General features: G+C 43.8%; 1 protein-coding gene across 1 annotated transcript in view; it reads right to left on the reverse strand.

Annotated features, from left to right (window-relative positions):
* Positions 1 to 22,380, reverse strand: part of erg (ETS transcription factor ERG) — a 261,573-nt gene that overhangs the window by 139,992 nt on the left and 99,201 nt on the right. The window contains 1 exon segment of the mRNA XM_078232731.1: positions 21,133 to 21,235. Coding sequence (XP_078088857.1) covers positions 21,133 to 21,235 — 103 coding nt within the window.

Genomic DNA, 22,380 nt, shown 5'->3' on the forward strand with positions numbered 1-22,380 from the left:
CTCTGGCTAAAGTGTCACGACCAATCAAGAGTACATACCGGGTGCAAGGTAATTATATTTTAAATTAGCAATGAGAGTCCATCTTCATGTTCGAACATCTCAAGGCAGTGCCTCGCCTGGGTCTTGCACTTAATTCTTTCAAGCGATCACCCAGCCAAACCCCCAAGAAACTGGCACCAAGAAAGCAAAAAAAAGTAGAGAAGGAAGAAAGTAATGATTAAGCGCCTCACTTCTGTCCAGGGCGTGTATGAAAACCTCTATCTTTTCCTCAGAAAAGGTTTTTCAAATGAGCCGGACAGTTGGAGTAGGAAAGGGGAAATTTTACAGGCAGCACAAAGGAAATCTGCTCATCGCCTTCCATTGTGGAAAAGAGGGTGTTGCTTCATTTGCTGTTTAACACATCTGGCGGAAAGCAATGGTTTTGTCGCCCAACATTTAAAACGTAGAAAAATAATCCAGCAACTCTTACCTTTATTGTACTGGCCATTTGAACTCAGAAGTACGTTTTTGTTTTAAATCTTATATTTTGTTAAAGAAGCTTATGCCCAGTCAGGGCTGTTGAAGTTTTTTTTTCGAGGCGGCGAGATTGTGCTAAGTCTGGGAAATGAAGTCAGCCTGTAGCAGGAAGAGGTTTCTATTGGTTCTGGCTGGCTTAGCTCTAAGAAACAGGATATTTTGGAGTGCAGAGATAAGAGTGACCAGAAAACAATGTTGTTTTTCTTGATGCGTAGTCGATGATTTCTTTTGCTTTCCCCTCTCTGCTGAGCTTCAGAAGCCGATCTTCAAGGCAGGTGCCAGATGATGGTTACGTGTCTAATTTGTACAGCTTTACCACAGGATACAGATGTCATATTGAAGCAAGGACTTAGAAATCTGACCTTAAGTCATCTGAAATGGAAGGTCTGTGCACATTATTATTCCGATGATTTTTATTATCATTCCCTCTTTGCCCCCACTAGCATTTCCCTCCACTTCCTAGTTTGAAGGTGCAAATACACATTGGTATACAGCTCTACAGATGCTTTAGTTAAGAAAGCCCATCAACAATTCTACTTTCTCAGGAGGCTTAGGAATTTTGGCATGTCCGCTACACCTCTCAGCAGTTTTTATAGATGCACCATAGAAAGCATTCTTTCTGGTTGTATCACAGCTTGGTACATCTCCTGCTCTGTCTGAGACCGGAACAAACTACAAAGGGTCGTGAACGTAGCCCAGTCCATCACGCAAACCAGTCTCCCATCCATTGACTCTGTCTACATTTCCCGCTGCCTTGGAAAAGCAGCCAGCATAATTAAGGACCCCACGCACCCCAGAAATACTCTCTTCCACCTTCTTCCATTGGGAAGAAGATACAAAAGTCCTGAGGTCATGTATCAACTGACTCAAGAACAGCTTCTTCCCTGCTGCCGTCAGGCTTTTGAATGGACCTGCCTTATATTAAGTTGATCTTTCTACACCATAGCTCTGACTGTAACACTACATTCTGCACCCGCTCCTTTCCTTCTCCACTATGTATCCTATGAATGGTAAGTTTTGTCTGTGTTGTGCGCAAGAAACAATACACTGTATCCCAATACATGTGACAATAGTAAATCAAATCAAAGATACTGGATGTGCAATAGATCCTTAATGTTTTGTCCAAGTGACCTTTCTTGTCGATGGGACACATTACAGTCACCCTAGCCCTGCTAAATTCGACATCCTGGTAAAACTGCTTTCCAACGTGGGACAAGGAGTGTGCAGTTAAACTAGGTCATATACAGATTCTAGCCAATCACTTATACTACATTAAAGTCCTGCAGGATTACATTCTGCCGTATAAGAGCCACAAGCCTGAAACTATATTATGGGGTCACCTAAAATTCCTCCTTCTACTATTTTTGTAGCTATTCTAAAATTTGGAACAATTTATTCTCAAGATCTGGGTGATGTTATTCAAAGAAACATCAACCCTCCACATGAAGGTTATTTTTTTTTCTATTGGACTATGAGGGAAATGTAATCAGGTGATAGGCTCATTACCCATCGAGTATTTCAAAGCCTTTTGATGGGAATTAAAACATGCCATGATGTTAACTCTTTCCTTGCCCATCATTAGGGTGACACGGTGGCACAGTGGTTAGCACAGCTGCCTCAATGTGCCAGGGACCTGGGTTCGATTCCAGCCTTGGGTCACTGTCTGTGTAGAGTCTGCATGTTCTCCCCGTGTCTGCATGGGTTTCCTCTGCGTGCTCAGGTTTCCTCCCACAGTCCAAAGGTGTGCGGGTTAGGTGGATTGGCCAAGCTAAATCGTCCCTTAGTGTCAGGGGGACTAGCTAGGGTAAATGCATGAAGTTCTGGGATAAGGCCTGTGGGATTGTGGTCAGTGAAGAGCCAAATGGCCTCCTTCTGCACTGTAGGGATTCTTGTATTAGTCATTTTATCTATCCATTTGTATCCTGCAATGTTTGGTCTATCACTGCCTATTGCTGCAGCAAGAGTGGTCTGTAGTCAACTTTTTAAACCTCCTAAGTTGTCATAAAATTGCTGAGTATTTCAGGGTAAATTGATATTGCTAAGGATTGATGTTTCCTCTATAAAGACACTCCTCTTTCATACTATTTGCAATGACAGAGTAAGGATTTGCTTGTTGCCCTCATTGTTTTGGTGAATGTTACTTTGCTGTGATGAGTGTATCCACAACCAAAATCATTGATAAATTGTAAAGGAATTTTGGAAGAGGAAGTGGGTGAGGTTGTTGTGAAAGATTCTGTATATCACTGAACTAAAGGCATTGTAATTTTATGGGCTGGCCTGAGGAAATGTACAAAGGAAGAAGCAGCTCTCTATTGAAAGGTTGAGTGATTTTGTTCTGTAGTGGTGAGGTCAGGTCCAGTGCTTTTAGTTTTATTGCTTTCATAACAGACTCTGCTTTTAGAGGAGGCAATGGCCTAGTGGTATTATCGCTTGACTATTAATCTAGAAACTCAGCTAATGTTCTGGGGACCCGGGTTCAAATCCCGCCACGGCAGTTGGTGGAATTTGAATTTAATAAAACAAAATCTTTCAGAGGAACTTTAGTTTGTGGGATTCTTTTCCCCAGAGATCAGTGGTGTTTGGGGCATTGAATACATTCAAGGCTGAGATAAGTTTTTGAGAGACGAAGGAGTCAAGTGTTATGGGTGGGTGGGGGGGAGTGGGGAGCGGGGGACGGTGGAGGGGGGATGCCTAGACAATAAAGTACATCAAGGCCACAATCAAATCATATAATCTTATCAAATGGCAGCGCAGGTTCAGAAGTGGTGTGGAGTGGGGGGGTGAATGGCCTACCCCTGCTCTTGATTCTTAGTTTGTGTTCTTGGTTATATCATTGGAATTGTGAACAAGAGGCCTAGACTAATAATTTGAGTTCAAATCCCATCACACTGATTTTAGGATATCTTCAAAATAATCTGGAAATATAAATCTTAGAGCTGTATCACCCGCAGCTGGGATTCCCTGGTCCCGCTGCAGTGTATGGAGATTAGGCTGAGTGCCAAGTTCTCTGTTCTCGCTGGCAGAGGCAGTGGGGCATAAATGGCTAGAGAATTTTGGCTGATATCAGTAAAACTATTTTAACTGTGAAACTGTTGTAAAATCAAACTATTGGCTGCTTAGGTAGGGCAAACAGTCTTTCTCACTTACTCTGCACTTATCTGCCTCTCCCACACCAATGGGGTTGATGTTAAATTCCCCGCTGAACTGCCCACTCAGATGTATCACCACCTTCCCAGGATAGACAATAAATACTGGCTTTGCCAATGGTGCTCACAATCTGAGGGTAATAATTGAAGAGTCTTTCAGGAGACAGTGTGAAACCAGAACATATGGACTTGTAACAAAGTGAAATGACCGACCATTTCTCACCAAATTAGCTCCCTATGTTCTCCCAGCTGAGATGTACAATCGCATAAATAATTCATTGCACTATGATATGGTCCCCAGAAGGGTAGGGGGTTTTAATTCACACGGGCAGCGTGGTCAGTGCAGGCTTGGAGGGCCAAAGGGCCTGCTCCTGTGCTGTAATTTTCTTTGTTCTTTTCTTTGTTCTTTGATCAATTACATTCTTCAGTCACCATAGACTGAAGAACCACGGTGAAGAGCCGGAGCTCAGTCTGCCAGCACCATCAGAGCTGCTCAGAATAGAATTCAGAATTAATCAACAAATAATGGTCAGGTGTATCGTGAAATTGTAACCATTAGTGGAAACAATATACCCATACTTTACCTAGAAACCCACATCAGCAATCTACTACCAAGTGTGTCTTAAGATTTTAAACGCTGAGTTTATCTTTTTTTAGAGCGCAATGATTGCAATGGGGCCGTGGGAATGTCACATTATGGAAAGCAGCTCATAAGGCTGTCAATTATAGTTCATACGTCAGATAATATTCTAGAACTTTGACTAATTTCCTGTGAGGCAGGGAATGAATATACAGTGTCTTCTCTCAGGAGGTTCAATAAATTGAGTAAAAGTCAGTTGCAGAAGAACACTAGAGGACTAATGGAGATCTTGTGACACAATGGTCACATCCCTGCCTCTGGACTAGAAGCTCCGGGATCAAGTCCAAAGTTACGATTAGTTGGTCATGGAAGGACAGTTCATAATGCAGTTCAACAGGCTTATAATCAGCTCAGGAATCCTTCCCCCATTTATTCCCCAAAAGGTAAAACTGTGTGCATGTGAAGATGGGCTTAAATAAAGATAAAGGATTAAATATTCCTGAGGTGGAATTTTCCCATCCCACCCACTATGAGAATAATAGCGCCAGAGACAGAACATTCAGTGGACCATGCAAAGGTCTTGGGGCGAGCACAGCCAGAAAATTCTGCCCTTAGTGTCAGCCATGGTTCAATTGGCTTGCCTCTGAGTCACAAGGTTGTGTGCTCAAATCCCACTTCAGGACTTGAATACAAAATTAAAGGCTGACAGTTTGGTATTAAATTTTAAAAACAATTATTTATTAGTATCACAAGTAGGCTTACGTTAACACTGCAATGGAGTTACTGTAAAAAGTCGCCACACTCTGGCGCCTGTTCGGGTACACTGAGGGGGAATTTAGCATGGCCGATGCACCTAACCAGCACATCTTTCTGAATGTAGGAGGAAACCGGAGCATCCAGAGGAAACCCACGCAGACACAGGGAGAACTTGCACACTGTGCATAGACAGTCACCCAAACCGGGAATCAAACCCAGGTCCCTGGTGCTGTGAGGCAGCAGTGCTATCCACTGTGCCACCATGCCACCCTACTACCTGGTATTGAGGATGTCATGATGTGGAGATGCTGGCATTGGACTGGGGTAAACACAGTAAGAAGTTTAACAACACCAGGTTAAAGTCCAACAGGTTTATTTGGTAGCAAAATGTGAATGGAGAGAGCATTAAGACAGGTTAAAGAGATGTGTATTGTCTCCAGACATGACAGCCAGTGAAATTCTGCAAGTCCAGGCAAGCTGTGGGGATTACAGATAGTGTGACATGAACCCAATATCCCGGTTGAGGCCATCCTCATGTGTGTGGAACTTGGCTATCAGTTTCTGCTCAGCGACTCTGCGCCGTCGTGTGTCGTGAAGGCCGCCTTGGTGAATGCTTACCCGAATATCAGAGGCCGAATGCCCGTGACTGCTGAAGTGCTCCCCAACAGGAAGAGAACAGTCTTGCCTGGTGATTGTCGAGCGGTGTTCATTCATCCGTTGTTGCAGTGTCTGCATGGTTTCCCCAATGTACCATGCCTCGGGACATCCTTTCCTGCAGCCAGGGAAGGATTCCACTCACATTGTTTGTACCTTTAAGACTTGATTAGCTGTAGGTATTCGCATTCCAACCATTATTCTGTAAATTGAGTTTGTGTCTTTATATGCCCTGTTTGTGAACAGAATTCCCACTCACCTGAAGAAGGAGCTTAATGCTCCGAAAGCTTGTGGCTTTAGCTACCGAATAAACTTGTTGGACTTTAACCTGGTGTTGTTAAACTTCTTACTGAGGATGTCTGCATTGTTGGAATTTGGGTGAGTGGTTAAACTAGTTTTGGGCAACCTCGGGTAGTGAGTGGGCCACATGACTGACCCTCCTTCATCTCAGTGGGCCGCAAGAATGAAATCAGGCTTGTTCACTAACCATGACACTTGAATAAGACTGAATGCATTTAATACATGCCAAATATGTCACAACAAGTTACAAAAAATACTTGATCATTCATATATTAATAGAACTATCAGCAACGTCAAATGGTAAAAACAAAAGAAATATTTACGTCTGATTAGACACAGAGGGAACATATGGCTATCATGGTCACTGTTGTATGCAATCAGCATGCACCTCATTTGACCTTGCTTTACGTGTGTTTAACTTTAATTATACCAATAGAAGCAAAGCTACACGGATGGAAACCAGCAGAATGTAGCAATGCTGCACATGAGCAACAGTCAACAAAATGGCTTGTGGGCTGCACTCAGAACCCTGATGGGAAACATGTGGCCTGCAGGCTGTTCACCACTGGGTCAAACAAAGGGCAATTCTGCCTTCTCAGGTGGATATAAAAAATCCCATGGTGCTCTTTCTAAAAGGACAGGGCAGTTGTCCTGGCGAATGCTTATTCCTCATGGCAAAAACAGATTATTATCACAGTCATGTTGTTGGGAGTCGGCTGTGTACAAATGAATGCCACGACAACCAATCAACATCTAGCATGGGGAATCTCTCTGTGTTTTCCTAGTCAGAAGCAGTGTGCAATGGACTAGCTTGCAGCATGCGGCCACTGAAGCAACCATGTAAATTAGAAGCCTCCGGGAGTACATCTTTACACTTCTGCAATCAGTAGCCAGCCACCTACTGAGCCTTTATTACTGTCCTGCTTCCCAGATAGACTTTGGAAAAGACTGGAACTAGACCTCTTCAATTTTTACGGAAAAGCATACCTCGTTATCACTGTTTGTTACTGTAGGTGGTTAGAAACTACCAGATTCATCACTACAGTGGCAAAGACTGTGCTAAGGGTGTTACAGAACATAGGGCGAAATTTTCTGGGCGCACTCGCTCCAAGGCCAGAAATTCCTGCCTGAGGTCAATAGGTCTTTGCACGGTCCACCCCCGCCCACTACAATTCCTGTGGCAAGGGGGACAGGAAAATTCTGTCCATGATCTTCATGCACTGGTTTCAAGATGGAATTGTCTTGGAAAACAGGCCACAATTTGTGAATGAGCACTTCAAACAAGTTACAGTCGACTGTGAATCACCCATGTTACCAGTTCTCCACTCTACTCACAATCCACAGACTGCAATCAGTAAAGATAGGCGACAACACCTCCTCCACAATCATCCTCAGCACTGGTGCGCCACATACTATATTCCTTATACACCTATGACTGTGTGGCCAAAATCCCCTCCAACTCAACTTTCAAGTTTGCTGATGACACCACCGTTGTGGGTCAGATCTCAAACAATGATGAGACAGAGTACAGGGATGAGATAGAGAATCTGGTGAACTGGTGTGACAACAATAATCTCTCACTCAATGTCAACAAAATGAAGGAGATAGTCATCGACTTCAGGAAGCGTAATGGAGGACATGCCCCTGGACCCCACGCACCCCGGACATACTCTCTTCCAGCTTCGTCCATCAAGAAAAAGATACAAAAGTCTGAGGACACGTATCAACCAACTCAAACTGCAGTCAGACTTTTGAATGGACCTACCTCACATTAATTTGATCTTTCTCTACATCCTCGCTATGACTGTAACACTACATTCTGCACTCTCTCCTTTCCTTCTCTATGAACGGTATGCTTTCTCTGTACAGCGTGCAAGAAACAATACTTTTCACTGTATGCCAATTAATGTGACAATAATAAATCAAATCAAATCAAACGCCAATGAGAAGTTGACAGTGGTGAAAACCATCAAAATGTTAATGACCAAGAATTCTGACTAGAATTCAACTCTGCTGAATTACAGAGCTAAACCTTAAACTAACTAATTTTCACCAGCGGAACAGCTCATGGGCCAACGACTGAAGGCACAAGTCAATTTTCTGCAACAGAACTTGTAACCAAACATTACAACAGTTGCCCATACAGTAGAGAAAGGCCTATGTGAAAAACAGAAGAACTAGTATAACCATAGGCATGGGGCGCAATCATACTGGCTGTTCTTACCAGGCTTCTGCTGCAGTGAGGTCGGAGAATTTGGCGTACAGCTAAATCTCCAATCATTGCAGCAGCATGGAAAAATCCCACTGCTGTGAATAGCCACAGAGTCAATGCTCTAGCCCCATTAGCAAGTTAGAAGGTCTGGATTCAGGATCGAAAATCTGAAAGCACAGTCCTTCAATGAACCAAACATTCACATTCCTATCTCATCCAAATACCATTTGGCACTTATAGAAGAAATAGGAAAGCTCCAATGTAACTAGAGTCTGTGAGAATATACGTGTTTGATTATCATACGCCTTAGGGTGATGGTCCAAAAACTACATCAACCAACTCACAGAATGCGGATCCATCCAACCAACCGTTTCAAGATTATCACACTCACTCTATGGTGGCACCAAGACCAGGGAGGGTTATGAAGGCCTTCACTTCAGAACTTCAGATTCTGGGGGAAGGTGGTGGGTCGGATAACTGTAATGTAAATAGCTTAAGAAATAGTTCAACATTGTTATTGAAGAAGTTAGTATACTTGGGGGGAGGTGTAACATGGTTAAAGTTTTTCATTTATTAGTCACAAGTCGGCTTACATTAACACTGCGATGGAGTTACTGTGAAAATCCCCTAGTCGCCACACTCCGGCGCCTGTTTGGGTACACTCAGGGAGAATTTAGAATGACCACTGCTCCTAACCAGCACGTCTTTCAGACTGTGGGAGGAAACCGGAGTATCTGGGGGAAACCCACGTAGACATGGGGAGAACGTGCAGATGCTGCATGGACAGTGACCCAAGCCGGGAATCAAACCTGGGTCCCTGGCGCTGTGAGGCCGCATTGCTGACCACTGTGCCACCGTGTTGCCAAATGAGTTAATATTCATGATAATGAGTTATTGATGGGTATCATGATGTAACAATGACATCAACAGTCAAGTGCTGGAGACTCTGTCGAGCCGATGGAATAATATGTCCAAAAGAGCTGTGCCTATTTGGTAGCTCATTATGTATTTGGGCAGAATTTTCTCATTCTTTGATTAAGGGGTAAATTTTCCACTTCTGCCCACCAGGGGAGTTGTCACTGACGGGACAGCCAATTTAACGGACCATTGAAAGATCCGTTGACCTCGGGCAGGAATTTCCATTCACATGGAGAGGGGGGTGGAGGGCAGGACAGGACAGGAATGTCCCGCCCTAAGTGTCAACTCAGGTGGGGAAACTAGGGTGCAGCTCAGTAGCTCCACTGCCGCTTTTTCCCGTCATTCTTTGACACTTAGTCAAAAGAAATCAAGGAGGCGGGTCCCAGGACATCATTGAATGATCCCACCCTGCCAACAGCCTCGACTCTTGACAGATTTAGGTGCCTTTTTTAAAGGGTCCTCTGATGTAAAGAAGATCAAAATAGAGTAAAGGAATTCCACACCCCCCCCCCCCCCCCACCCCGCCACCTCACTAAGGAACCCCTCCCCCCATCCCACAGTGTGCACTGCCAGGGTACTGACCGGGCATGAACTTCTCCCCCCGGGGGCTGTACTTTCCTGTGTACCCCTGTCAAGTTCTGTTTACCAGTATTGTGGAGACCTGTTGTAATCTCTACCTGGGGGTGGGAGGGCGGTGGGGGGGGGCGGGGGGAGGGGGGGGAGTGCAACGATACAGTGGGAAGGCCCACTAAGGGTATCAGTGTATGCTAATGGAGTTCCAGATCTTTCAAGGAGGGAACGCCATTACATCATTGGTGAGGTCGGGGACAATCAAGCGAGGAAATCCCACTGGCATGATTGCTTTTTTGGGTCTCCCTCTCAATTCTCCATCCTTGCCGAAAATGGGGGTGGATAATCTACCCCTCACCCCCACCCCCCACCACCACCCTCCCCCCCCCACCCCCACAGTGTATGTAGCGTAAATAATGTAGTTCCGAAGTAACCTACCTCAGTCCGACTGCAGTTATTTATGGTAAGATTGGCCACAAGACCACATTTCCTTCCAGATGATCTAAGTTTTTACTGATGGTATTCCAGGTGAACTTGGATATTGGTTTAAGTACTTTTGCCATCACTTAATGGTTATTATGAATCAGGAAGAAAGAAGTTGGTGTGAGTTTGAATCACTTTGGAATGCAAAAAGCAAAATGAAATGACAGAGATTAGATTTAGTCCAATGCTGCGCGATTAATTCACTCGGGAGGCTGGATCGTACCCGGGAAATAAAGGCTTTTATTAGTAACAAGAATGGAGCATACTGCACAACAATACAATCCCAGACTAAAGGGTCACTAGGCAGTTCAGTGACCTTTATACTCCTACAGGTAGGCGGAGCCAACCGGAGTGTACCACAGAACAATACCAACAGGTAGAACACCCCAACCCTAACGCCAACAGTAACAACAGTAACATATGTACAAGTACCCATAGTGCTAACCATCTATGGTTCAGTACCCATAGTGGTAACCATCTATGGTTCACCACATCCAAGAGGAGTGATAATTTGACTTTGAGATTATATATGCTATACATGCACATTAGAGGTGCTTATTTTTGTAGAAGAGCCACTGACCACATAGAATAAGCTCCCAAAAGGTAGATGGGTCATGAGGCTCTGTGTCACCAATCACTGGCCTCCTGGAAGTTGTCTGATCACCAAGATCAAATGCATATTTGAGTTGATGGATGGGAGGCTGGTTTGCGTGATGGACTGGGCTTCGTTCATGACGCTTTGTAGTTTCAACAGAAATGGGGATAGGATTTCAACATCCGGGTTCTACTGGTCATTTTGAAAGATCTCCAGAGTCAACCAGACCCCATGAAAATCTTCCCTTCTGTGCCTGGTTGATTTGGAAGTAAAGGGAGTCGATAGTGTGTAAAAGTTGCAACATATGAGAAGTTTGATGAACCAAATGTTCTTTACCTGTGCTTTTATTGTATATTAGTATTGCTGTATGCCAGGGGTGCACTTACATGTCAATTGTGCCATCAGGGTCCCAGAGGAGGGAGCCTTGCGTAACTTTCTGTGTGTCATTGTGAAAGAACACCTCTTTGCACCAATGCTATAGTTATGGAGCAAATGTAATCTAGGGTAACACTGGTCGTAAAACTAAAGGAGCTGTTGTGAGTGCGGGTGGGGCGAGCAACAGACAGGGGTTGCAAACAAGCAGCTTATGTTTAAATATAACTGGTACAATAGCACGACTCACGCCAGCATGTATCTTAAGCAGCATTGCCACTTGAACAATGAAGGAATCTGCAGTAAAGTTGGAGACTCTGATCAATTCCATTGCTCGGCCTTCATGAATAAATGTTCTTGCAGAATCATCAACACTCACAAGTCAATGTCATTTTAATTTTTTTTAAAAAGAAGCATGTAATTTTTGTTATTAACATTGCTTTCACCCTGAATACCATAACTGTGAAAAGTTATATAAAATTAGACCGACGCTTTATAGTTGAAGGTTAAAAATAATAACTTCCTCATTTCTAACAATTTCAACACAATTGACCCTGAGACTTGCAGTTAGAAGCGAAAAAAAAAACGCAGCAGTGTTTTGTAATAACTGCTGCAGGCCATACTTCACGTTTCCTGCTGATTAGAAAGCTGGACTAAACTGGGCAGCAAACTGAAGCAGACAGGTGAAAAAGGTGCACCAGCTCCCCCCAGACACACACACATAGGTTATAAGAACCTCCCACTGTCCAGAGCTGACTTCATTCATCCAGACTGGATCCAGAGGCTGCTGTGAAGTTACAACAGGAAATGTGGCGCTTAACTACTGAATAAATTCTGAAATCCATGAGATCCTGGGAATGCTCTGTGGCTGAAACATGAACTTCCCTGAACACTACATTAACACAAACTTGCACCGCGTTTGCAGAATTTCCAGCTTTTATTTCAGCATTTCTGCGGCAGTGTCTTCAGGGTTTAGAAATTAAAATTCTCACATGGGCCCCCTCAGCTTAAATGAAAGGCCTCACTGCACTATTGTATTACAGAATGTGTAGGTACCATACAAAGGGGTTTTTCTATGAGCATCTCAAACATTTGTATCAGGAAAGTTCTGAGTTTCATTTCTTTTCTCTCAATCTCTGATCTTCCTGGTATCTGTTCTGGCTGGAATTCTGCATTAACAACTCTCCATTCAGGTGAAGGGTTTAATTTCTCCTTATATTAGGAGCTGGATGAGAAACTTGACTCACAGACAAGGGGAGAGTTGAACTGACAACATTTTTTGCAACAAGGACTGCTCTACCATTAAAGTAAAGTTTATTTATTAGCCGCAAGTAAGGCTTACATTAACACTGCAATGAAATTACTGTGAAATTTTCCTGGTTGCCACACTCCGGCGCCTGTTCGGGTCAATGCACCTAACCAGCACGTTGTTCAGATTGTGGGAGGAAACCAGAGCATCCGAAGGAAACCCACTCAGACACGGGGAGAATGTACAAGCTCCACACAGACAGTGACCCAAGCCGGGAATCGAACCCGGGTCCCTGGCACTGTGAGGCAGCAGTGCTAGCCACTATGCCGTTGGGCTGCCCAATAAGGTATTGGTTTGCAGGGTTACCTGGAAGTAAGTGGGGAAAATATGCTAGTCCAAAGTGATGGGCCTAATCCTTTATGTCTCCTTAATGAGTTGGTGACCATTTTTTTAATTCATTCATGGGACATGGGCATTGCTGGCTGGCCAGCATTTATTGCCCATCCCTCGTTGAAAGTCAACCACATTGCTGTGGCTCTGGAGTCACATGTAGGCCAGACTAGGTAAGGACGGCAGATTTCCTTCCCTAAAGGACATTAGTGAACCAGATGGGATTTTCTGATAATCGACAATGGCTTCATGGTCAGCAGTAGATTCTTAATTCCACATTTTTTTATTGAATTCAAATTTTACCATCTGCCGTGGTGGGATTCAAACCTGGGTTCCCAGAACATCTGCTGAGTTTCTGGTTTAATAGTCTAGCAATAATACCACTAGGCCATCAGCTCCCCATTTCCAGGCATGTCATCTTGGATCCAACATAACCCCAAGAGTCAACAATTCACAATGTGATACGATAAGCTAGTTTTGATTCCTTAACTCCCCCAGTTAACTGATCTCAGTGGAGCAAGTTAATTTTGAAGAGCTTGAAGAACAATGGGGGAAATATAAAAGAGAGATTGAAGCCTGGGTTTTTATCTAGGTTTGGGAAAACCCAACTTGTGCACTTTTGTGACTTCTGAACCACACACCAGGTTCATGTGTGACTTTGCTTTCCCTCGCAGGCTTTGATGCACAGTGCAGTTTGCAAGCTGCAATGGAGTGTGAGAGGAATGGGGAGGGGAGGGGTGTAGAATGCCCACCAGGGTTCTCAGACACAGCAACTGAGCTCACAACATCATTTTAAAGGACCCTTCAATCTCATCCCTCCCCACCCACCTATGCCACATTTATGCCTCTCAGATTCGGCATGCACCCCATGCCCCCTCATGAATCCTCTGTAGCTACTCACAGTCCACAGGAACCATGTAATGGCACTGGGAGTTATCTTAACAATGACAATGTAATAAAATTGTCATTCAGAAGCCTGTCATTGATAGAGCAAAAAAAACTGTTGTCCATTAAAAAAGCTCATCTTTTAATCCATTAAGATGCATTAAAATAATCCAAGTACTCTGAAACTGCATCAAAGGTACAGGAAGTTATTACAACCTCATAAAAGCGCCAGTCATTCTGCTGATCAGTTGTGTCAAAAGAAATTAGTATTCAAGCAGATTTGGGAACTCAGCCAAGCATTCATAATGTTCACAGCTATCAAAGCATTATTGCAACTGCAAGAGCCTTAAATTGGAAGAACAGGTGGCTTCCATTTCAAAGCAGATTTCCTGGAGGGGAGCAATGTTTAGATATTGTTTTACCATTAAAAAACTTGGAATCTTTTTCCACATAGCTGCTTGCCCATTTTAATTCCAGCATCAAACATGTGATGTTGGCACAGTGCCAAACTGGCAGTGCCAACCTGTGCCGGGGCCAGTGCCAGGGGGCAGTGTCTGGGCATGTCCATTTCCCCAAGGGGCTATACTCACCTTTGTGCTCCCGGAGGGATCCCCTTGACAGGTTCATGTCTGGATGACCCTGTTGTAAACCACGCCGATGGGATGCCATGTCAGCGAGGTTTGAAAGTACGGCAAGAGGGACAAATATGGCGGGGAGCCTGATAACGACATATGAATTTATTAAAATCCATTTAAATGAGGTTTTCACCCTTTGTGGGCATGAACCTTACAATGCCACCAGTGAGGGGTGGGCAAAATTGCAAAATGTGATCTCTCTGGAGAGAATCATGTTTCCCCATTCTCTCTGGAGTTTGAGCCTGGATCAACATTCTCTCTGACAATGAACGAGGGTAAAAGAATTGCCCCCAAAGTCTTTAATGGTCTGGGCTCTCAATGAAGCATGCATGATAATTAGGGCAGGTGGAAATCTAAATAACCAGATTTTTTTTCCCAATTAATCAGCTGACCTGTCCTTAGTCTGTTAACAGCAATTTTAACCTAACAACTTACTCTATTTGTCTTAACTTTTTTTGCGATAATTAATTCAATTTTAAACTGTCCTCTTGGTTCCGTTCATCCATTTTAGAGGTAGGATCAGGTTTTCGAAGTAAAAATTATTTTCTGATTGGCTTAATACTGGTACTAAACACATTGGCTGGAATTTTACCACCCCGCCCACCACAGTAATCTGAGCAGGCAAGGGGGCGGGGCATGGAAAGCTCCGTTGATCTTGGGCGGGACTTTACGGTTTTGGGATGAGCGAGGCCTTAAACCCCGCCCATAATTTCAGCTAACCACAAGTTCTGACACTGAGTGATATCTTGAATGTGAAAAGATCAATTTGCGATGAGTATTTATACTTCAAATAGTAAAGTGGTTTGGCAAACAAATTAATTTCTCTTGAGTTTTGAAGAGTTATGAAAAGTATCCAGTTCCATACAACTAAATGTTTGGTGGTACAGATTTTAGTATTGCTGAGAAAAGGTGTTTTGTCAAATCTTTTCATCTTGTACTCATCAGGACCATCAAGAATACCAATGTCAGGGAAAACAACACCTTTATACTTTATGAAAAGAGGGTGTTAATTGGTTCACCAGTGGACTTTGATTGTTAGAGGCGTTGCCATAGAGAATGCACCAGTTGATGGCAATTGACTGTTAACTACCAAGCATTTAAGTTACCTAGCATTTACCAAGCGAGTGTGATGTGAGTTTTCCTGCATTTTCTTTGAAATAGGTATAGATATCAGACAGGATTGACAACTCTGGTTGGAGAGATCCATGGAGGTTTTATCACATGACTGGCTGCCTGTAACTGCACTGCCACCTTGCTCCCATGATTGGTTGCCTGACATGATCATGTTCATGTTACATCAGCTTCCACACCAATCAGAAATTGGATAGACTCTTCATCATCCGAATGGATCATTCTTGACTGTCATTCAAAGAATTTTTCTTCCCATGTCCAATGCTTTTGTGACTCATTAATGAAATTATTCAAAGTAAAATTTTAAAATCCATTTTATTGCTTCCAATTGTTTTTTTCTGGATTGCCTACAATGTTCTCCTGAAGATGAATCTTTAATTCCTAGAGACTCCAGGGTAATCTGGAGAGTTTTTTTTATTTGTTCATATGAGTGAGCATTGCTGGCTATGCCAGCATTTATTGCCCATCCCTAATTGCCCTTGAGAAGGTTGTGATGAACCGTTTTATTGAACCACTGCAGTCCATGTGGTGTAGATACGGTCACAGAGCTGTTAGGAAGGGAGTTCCAAGAATTTGACCCAGTTCAGTGAAGGAATGGTGATATAGTTCCAATGAGGGCGATTTGGGTCTTGGAGAGGAACTTGCAGGCAGTGGTGTTCGCAGGCATCTGCTGTCCTTGTCCTTCTAGTTAGAAGAGGTCGCAGGTTTGTAAGGTGCTATCAAAGGAGCCTTGGTAAGTTGCTGTGGTGCATCTTGTATTTTGTACACACTGCTGCCACTGAGCATTGGTGGTGGAGGGGATGAATGTTTAAGGTGGTGATGGGGTGCCAATCAACTGGGTTGGGTTGTCCTGGCTGGTGCCAACTTCTTGAGTGTTGATGGAGTTGCGCTCATTCAGGCAAGTGGAAAGTATTCCATCATACTCCTGACTTGTCCCTTGTCGATGGTAGAGGGGCTTTGAAGAGTCAGGAGGTGAGTTACTTGCCAGAGAATTAATAGTCTCTGACCTTAGCAAATTTATCTGATAATTGTCAATCTTTCTGTGTCACTAGAGTCTATAGAGCCACCAAGAGGTTAGAATTCCTCTGACTGCCAGGTGAAGGGGCATCCTGAGTACATTTGTGAAAATGTACTGGTGGAATAATACAGAGGTGAGAGCAGAGGGAGAGGACCGGGGTTTAGACCTTGCCCCACAATTGGCAAAGGGCAGCCCCTAAACAGCATACTACTGGGGTCAATTGGCTTGAAAACAAGCCTGCTAAACTCTCGATTATTTATTTAAATTTGGTGTCAATCTGGGCATCTGCCCACCCCCGGTATTATGAGGGTGAGCTTAGGGATGAGTGGGAAGGTCGTGGTACCTGTCCTATTTTACATGCGCCTCCACTGGAAACACATCCACCAGGGAAACATTTGGTATATTTTTCAACTAAAATGGTTTCATTACTAAGTGCAAACAGAGGAATTCTTACTCATGCCAGCCTTTCCCCCCACCCATCCCCCAATGCACGCTCATAGAAACATAGAAAATGGTAGGCCATTCGGCCCTTTGATCATCAAATTCAATATCCTGATCCCCCCCTTCCCTTTTCATATATCTGTAATAACTACGGTAAATACAAAATTCATGCAAACCAGCTTCTCATCCATTGACTCTGTCTACACTTCCCGCTGCCTCGGCAAAGCAGCCAGCATAATCAAGGACCCCACGCACCCTGGACGTTCTCTCTTCCACCTTCTTCCATCGGGAAAAAGATACAAAAGTCTCAGGTCACGTACCAACTGACTCAAGAACAGCTTCTTCCTTGCTGTTGTCAGACTTTTGAATGGACCTACCTTGCATTAAGTTGATCTTTCTCTACACCCTAGCTATGACTGTAACACTACATTCTGCACTCTCTCGTTTCCTTCTCTATGAACAGTATGCTTTGTCTGTATAGCGCACAAGAAACAATACTTTTCACTATATGTTAATACGTGTGACAATAATAAATCAAATCAATTCGGAATTGTTATCAAGACAAACTTGATAATAAAATCTTCATTACTCTCTAAATACTAAGCTTTATATTCTCTTCTGAAATTCTGTATCCAATGTTCTACCTAGGATGCCGTTCTATTTCTTTCTGAATGCTAAACTATGAATATTGCATTCTACACACAGTCCCAAGGGGGTAAATAGAAACAGGAAAAGAAACACTGTTGTTCTAGTGTGGAACGCCACTGTGTGGTACGAGCGAGGCTTGCACCCAGGATTTTCTTAGATTGACTCTAAGTCATAGATAGTTGCTCATTCAAAAAAGTTGCATTTGTGTCGTCAGGACATCTCAAAATACTTCAAAGTCAATTAATCCTTTTTGAAGTACAGGGCAGAATATTAACTGGCAAGAGATGCACATCTGGCCACGTGTTGGGAGTGAATCATGGATTTGCAAACTACAACCTGTAGACCTAGAGTTCCAAGCAGAGCCATCATGAGGCACTGTCACCCATTAGAAGCAGCAACAATATTTTCAACCACAATCTGTAACCTCGTGGTCTGGCATATCCAGCACCCTACCATTACCATCAAGCCAGGGGACCAACCTTGCTTCAATCAGATATGGAGGAAAGCACTCAGGAGTGGCACTGGGAATTCCTAAAAACAAGGTGCCAATCCAGTGAAGGTACAACACAGGACTACACGCATGAAAAATGTGGAAGCAGCATGCTACAGGCAGAGCTCAACACTAAAACAAATCAATCAGTTCAAAGCTCTGCAGCCCTGAATCGTGGTGGCTAATTAAATAAATAACTGGAGGAAGCAACTCCATCCCCATCCTCGTGCGCAATGATGGGGCAACCCAACATGTTAGTGCGCTCACAACAAGCTTCAGCTGGAAGTGCTGAGTGGATGGTCCATCTCAGCCTCCTCCTGCAGTCGCCATCATCTCAGAAGCCAGTCTTCAGATATTTCGATTCTCTTCACGTGATATCAAAAAATGGCTGATTACACTGGATACAACAAAAGGTATGCCTCTAGCCCATCTGCTCCAGTATAGCTACAACATTGGTGCCTACCCAACAATGTGGAAAATTGCCCAGGTATGGGTTATCCACAGAAAGCAGGACAAACCCATTTGTGACCAATTATTGCCTCATCAGTCTCCTCTCAATCATCAGCAAAGTATGGAAGTATCACTGACAGTGCTATCAAGTGACATGCGGACATCAGTAATCTCAGTTGTCTCTAGGCCTCCTCCAGGTGTGAGTGACTTCACTTGACATCAAGGCAGCTTTTGAGAGAATGTGTCATCAAGGAATCCTTGTAGAATTAAAGTCAATGGGAATCAAAGGAAAACTCTCCAGTGACTGGAGTCATATCTAGCTCAAAGGAAGATGGTTGTTGCTGTTGGAGGCCAAACATCCCAACTCCAAGACATGACTGCAGGATTTCCTCAGGGTAGTGTTCGAGAGTGCTTCATCAATGACCATCCAATAATACTCAGGATGGTTAACACCATCCAGGATAAAGCAGCCCCATGAATGTCACCCAATCCACTACCTTAAACATTCACCCCATGGCCAAACTTTCATAGTCCTTCACGCCTGCGGGATCTTCCGGTCCTGCCGAGGTCAATGGACCTTTGAATGGCTCACGGCATTTTACAGCTCCATCCCCGATGGGACAGGGCCATGAAATTCCACCCCATGTCTGTGGTGTGTATAATCTACAAGGTGCACTGTAGCAACATACCAAGTCCTCCTCAACAGCACCTTCCAAACCCAAGACCTCTAACACCTTGAAGGACAAGGGTAGCTGGCGCATGGGAACACCAACAAATGCAAGAGTCCTCTGCCAGTCACACGCCATCCTGACTTGGAACTATGTCATCATCCCTTTATTATCACTGGGTTAATCTGCTCGAATTCCCTCCCGATCAGCACTTTGGGTGTATCTACATCACATGGAGTGCAGTGGCTCAAGGATTGACTCACCACCACCTTCTCAAGAGCAATTAGGGATGGGAACCAAATGCTGGCCTTGCTTAGAGATGCCCCTCTCCCATCAATGAACCAAAAAAAGGGGGAGTAGAGGGGCAAACAGATTGAGAGGAGGAGGAGGAACAATACGGTTGAAGGCTCTGTAATTTAATGGTAAAGAAATTATAGGATATTGAAAAGAGAAACAGGGTGGAGCTGTCTTTTTAACCTCCAGGACTTGGGTTTGAATCCAAGTGAGTCTGATGGATGAAACACGGCTATAAGAATCTTACATTAAATAAGTTGAAGCAGTTTCCACCCACTTCCTGATGGGCACAGGTCCACAGCGCAGAATTAACCAGCATTAGGCATACTCTTATCTTATTTATGAAGCAAATAATGTGGGGGATGTTCCCCTGAGATTGGGTTTAAGGACAATTGGGGGAAATTTCCCTGTGTTAGCTGTCGCAAAATCAGAAACACATTCACAAAGAGGAAACCAATCTTATTGTTGGGGCATTGCTAAAAAGGAACTTTCAACAAATGATTGTGCCAAACAATGCTGACATTTCTAAGGATAACTCCGAGTGTAATACATGGAATCAGATATTTTCTTCCATCTTAAACAGCTCTTAAATTGAGGGTGAAAGCTAAAAAATTAAAATCAGGTTTTTAGCTGTGGGCTATACTTTGTGACAGGCACTCTCTCATAAATACTTACCATATAATTTGACTCTGTACTTTTTTGTTTATTTTGTTTTTTAATCTGCTTATTTTAGTCCACTGAGCCCGTGTTGGTATTCATCTCAAGAGGGACCACCTTTTCTAATCCCAATCTACTGTAGGTTCCTCACATCTTTTAATGTTTCTCTCTCTCCACTAACAACAGAAACCCATTCTAAACTAAATTATTGACTTTGCTTCCAATTTCTAACCTCCCTCAGCATAATACACATTTTTTTAAAGTCTCCCGTTTAATGCATTTTATTACTCAACTTGGAATTTATTCTCATTATTCATCCATAAAACCCGACCTTCAGTCAAGCGGCCCCTTTATTTTCTTTATGTGAGGGGAGGATATCATTTCTAATCTCACTTTTAAAGGGGGTGAAAGGACAGAGGGTCATGCCGGCGTTTGTTTACAAATCGCTGAAGGTGGAAGGGCAGCTTGAGAATGGGGTCGATAAAGCATCCTGGGCTTTTTAAACGGATGCATATGCCGGAATTCCACCGCCTCACCCACCACGGAATCGGAGTGGGTGAGGGGTGGACAACGGAAATATCCGTTGACCTCAGGTGAGAATTTCTGGTGTCGCTCTGGCGAGGTCGTAAAATCCCACCCATAGAGTACAAAAGTTAGGAAGTTAGAGTGAATTTTATCAAGCACTGGTTTTGCCTTATTTGGACGACGGTGTCCAATTCTGAGCACCACACTTTAGGAAGGATGTCAAGGCATTGGAAAGGGTGCAGGAAAGATTTATAATAATAGTTGCAGGGCATAGGGCTACAGGGACAGGGCAAGGGAGCGCGACAAGTTAAGTAGCTCTTGCAGAGACCCGGTACTAACATGATGGATGGAATGGCCTCTTCTCTGCTATAACCGTTCTCTGATTCGCGTTACAATGAATTCAATGGAAAAGAAGAAAAAAGGTATAGTATTGATTGCCAATTGCCTATCCTGTGTCATCAGCAAAGAGCACTTTTTACCACCATTATCTTTGTTATATACACCCATTTTGAGCAGTGTTAGATTGTAACTATTAAACTGGAGTCTGACCTGTTGTTGCCGTGTGGAAGGCGGGTTTTTTCCGACAGCAGGTGTCATGGTCAACATCGACAGCCTGGACTTTCCATTCGGTTCCTGTATGATGATGTCCTCACTGAAAGATTAAATTTTTGTTGACAGTCACCACAAGATCACTGATGCTCATTCAACCTCCTGCTATGAAATAACACTGCTCTATATCTTGTAAGTACATGTGGCAGCTAGGGCAATGTTCCAGGATAATTTAAATCCGACTCCCCACTACTGGTGCAGAAAGACGGCCCACGGTTGACCCTCTGGAGGGACCCTCCTCCACAATCGTGCTCTTCGAATCATAGAATTTCTACAGTGTAGAAAGAGGCCGTTCGGCCCATCAATTCTGCACCGACTCTCCGACAAAGCATCCCACCCAGGCCCTATCCCTGTAACTCTACGTATTTACCTCGCTAACCCCCTTAATCTACACATCTTGGGACACTAAGGGTCAATTTAGCATGGCTAATCCACCTACCCTGCACATCTTTGGACTATGGCAGGAAACCAGAGCACCCAGAGGAAACCCACGCAGACATGGGGAGAACATGCAAACTCCACACAGTCACCCGAGGCCAATATTAAACCCGGGTCCCTGGTGTCATGAGACAGCAGTGCTACTAGCTTGTAGCTATTGCCCTTTCAATACTTTTGAAAGGGTCTCTCCACCTTGAAGAGCCCTCTCTCTTTCTCCCTCTTACTTGTATCGGCAGGCTGCTACTCTCTCATTGTCAGAAGTTCTCCCATTGACCCGCCAGTGTCAGGAGCCTGCCCACCATCCTTAATTGGAGCTGAGTGCACCCTCTGGGTATTCTGTGGAAAATCATGCCAGCTGACTGTTTCTGACATGGAGCACAGACATTCATAATTGAGGCTCAGAGTCAAAGTTTCAACACTCCCATTTAAAGCAGCAGATGGATCTCTGGGTCACATGTAATTTGATCCAACAAACTCCTTTTTCTGACTTTGGTCTTGGGTATAAGGTTAAAGGTGAAAGAACTCGCATTTACAGAGAAACTTCACAACCTCAAGACATCCCAAAGAACTTCATAACGAATGGAATGCTTTTGGGAAGTTGACTCATTGTAAACGCAGCCGATATTTTTTTTTGTTAATTTGCGGGACATGTGCGTTGCTGGCTTGCCAACATTTACTGGCATCCCTAGCCGCCCTTGAACCTGAGTGGCTTGCTCAGCCACTGCAGAGGGCAGTTGAGATCCAACCACA

Source organism: Mustelus asterias, chromosome 17, assembly GCF_964213995.1.
Source record: "Mustelus asterias chromosome 17, sMusAst1.hap1.1, whole genome shotgun sequence".
Lineage (NCBI taxonomy): Eukaryota > Metazoa > Chordata > Chondrichthyes > Carcharhiniformes > Triakidae > Mustelus > Mustelus asterias.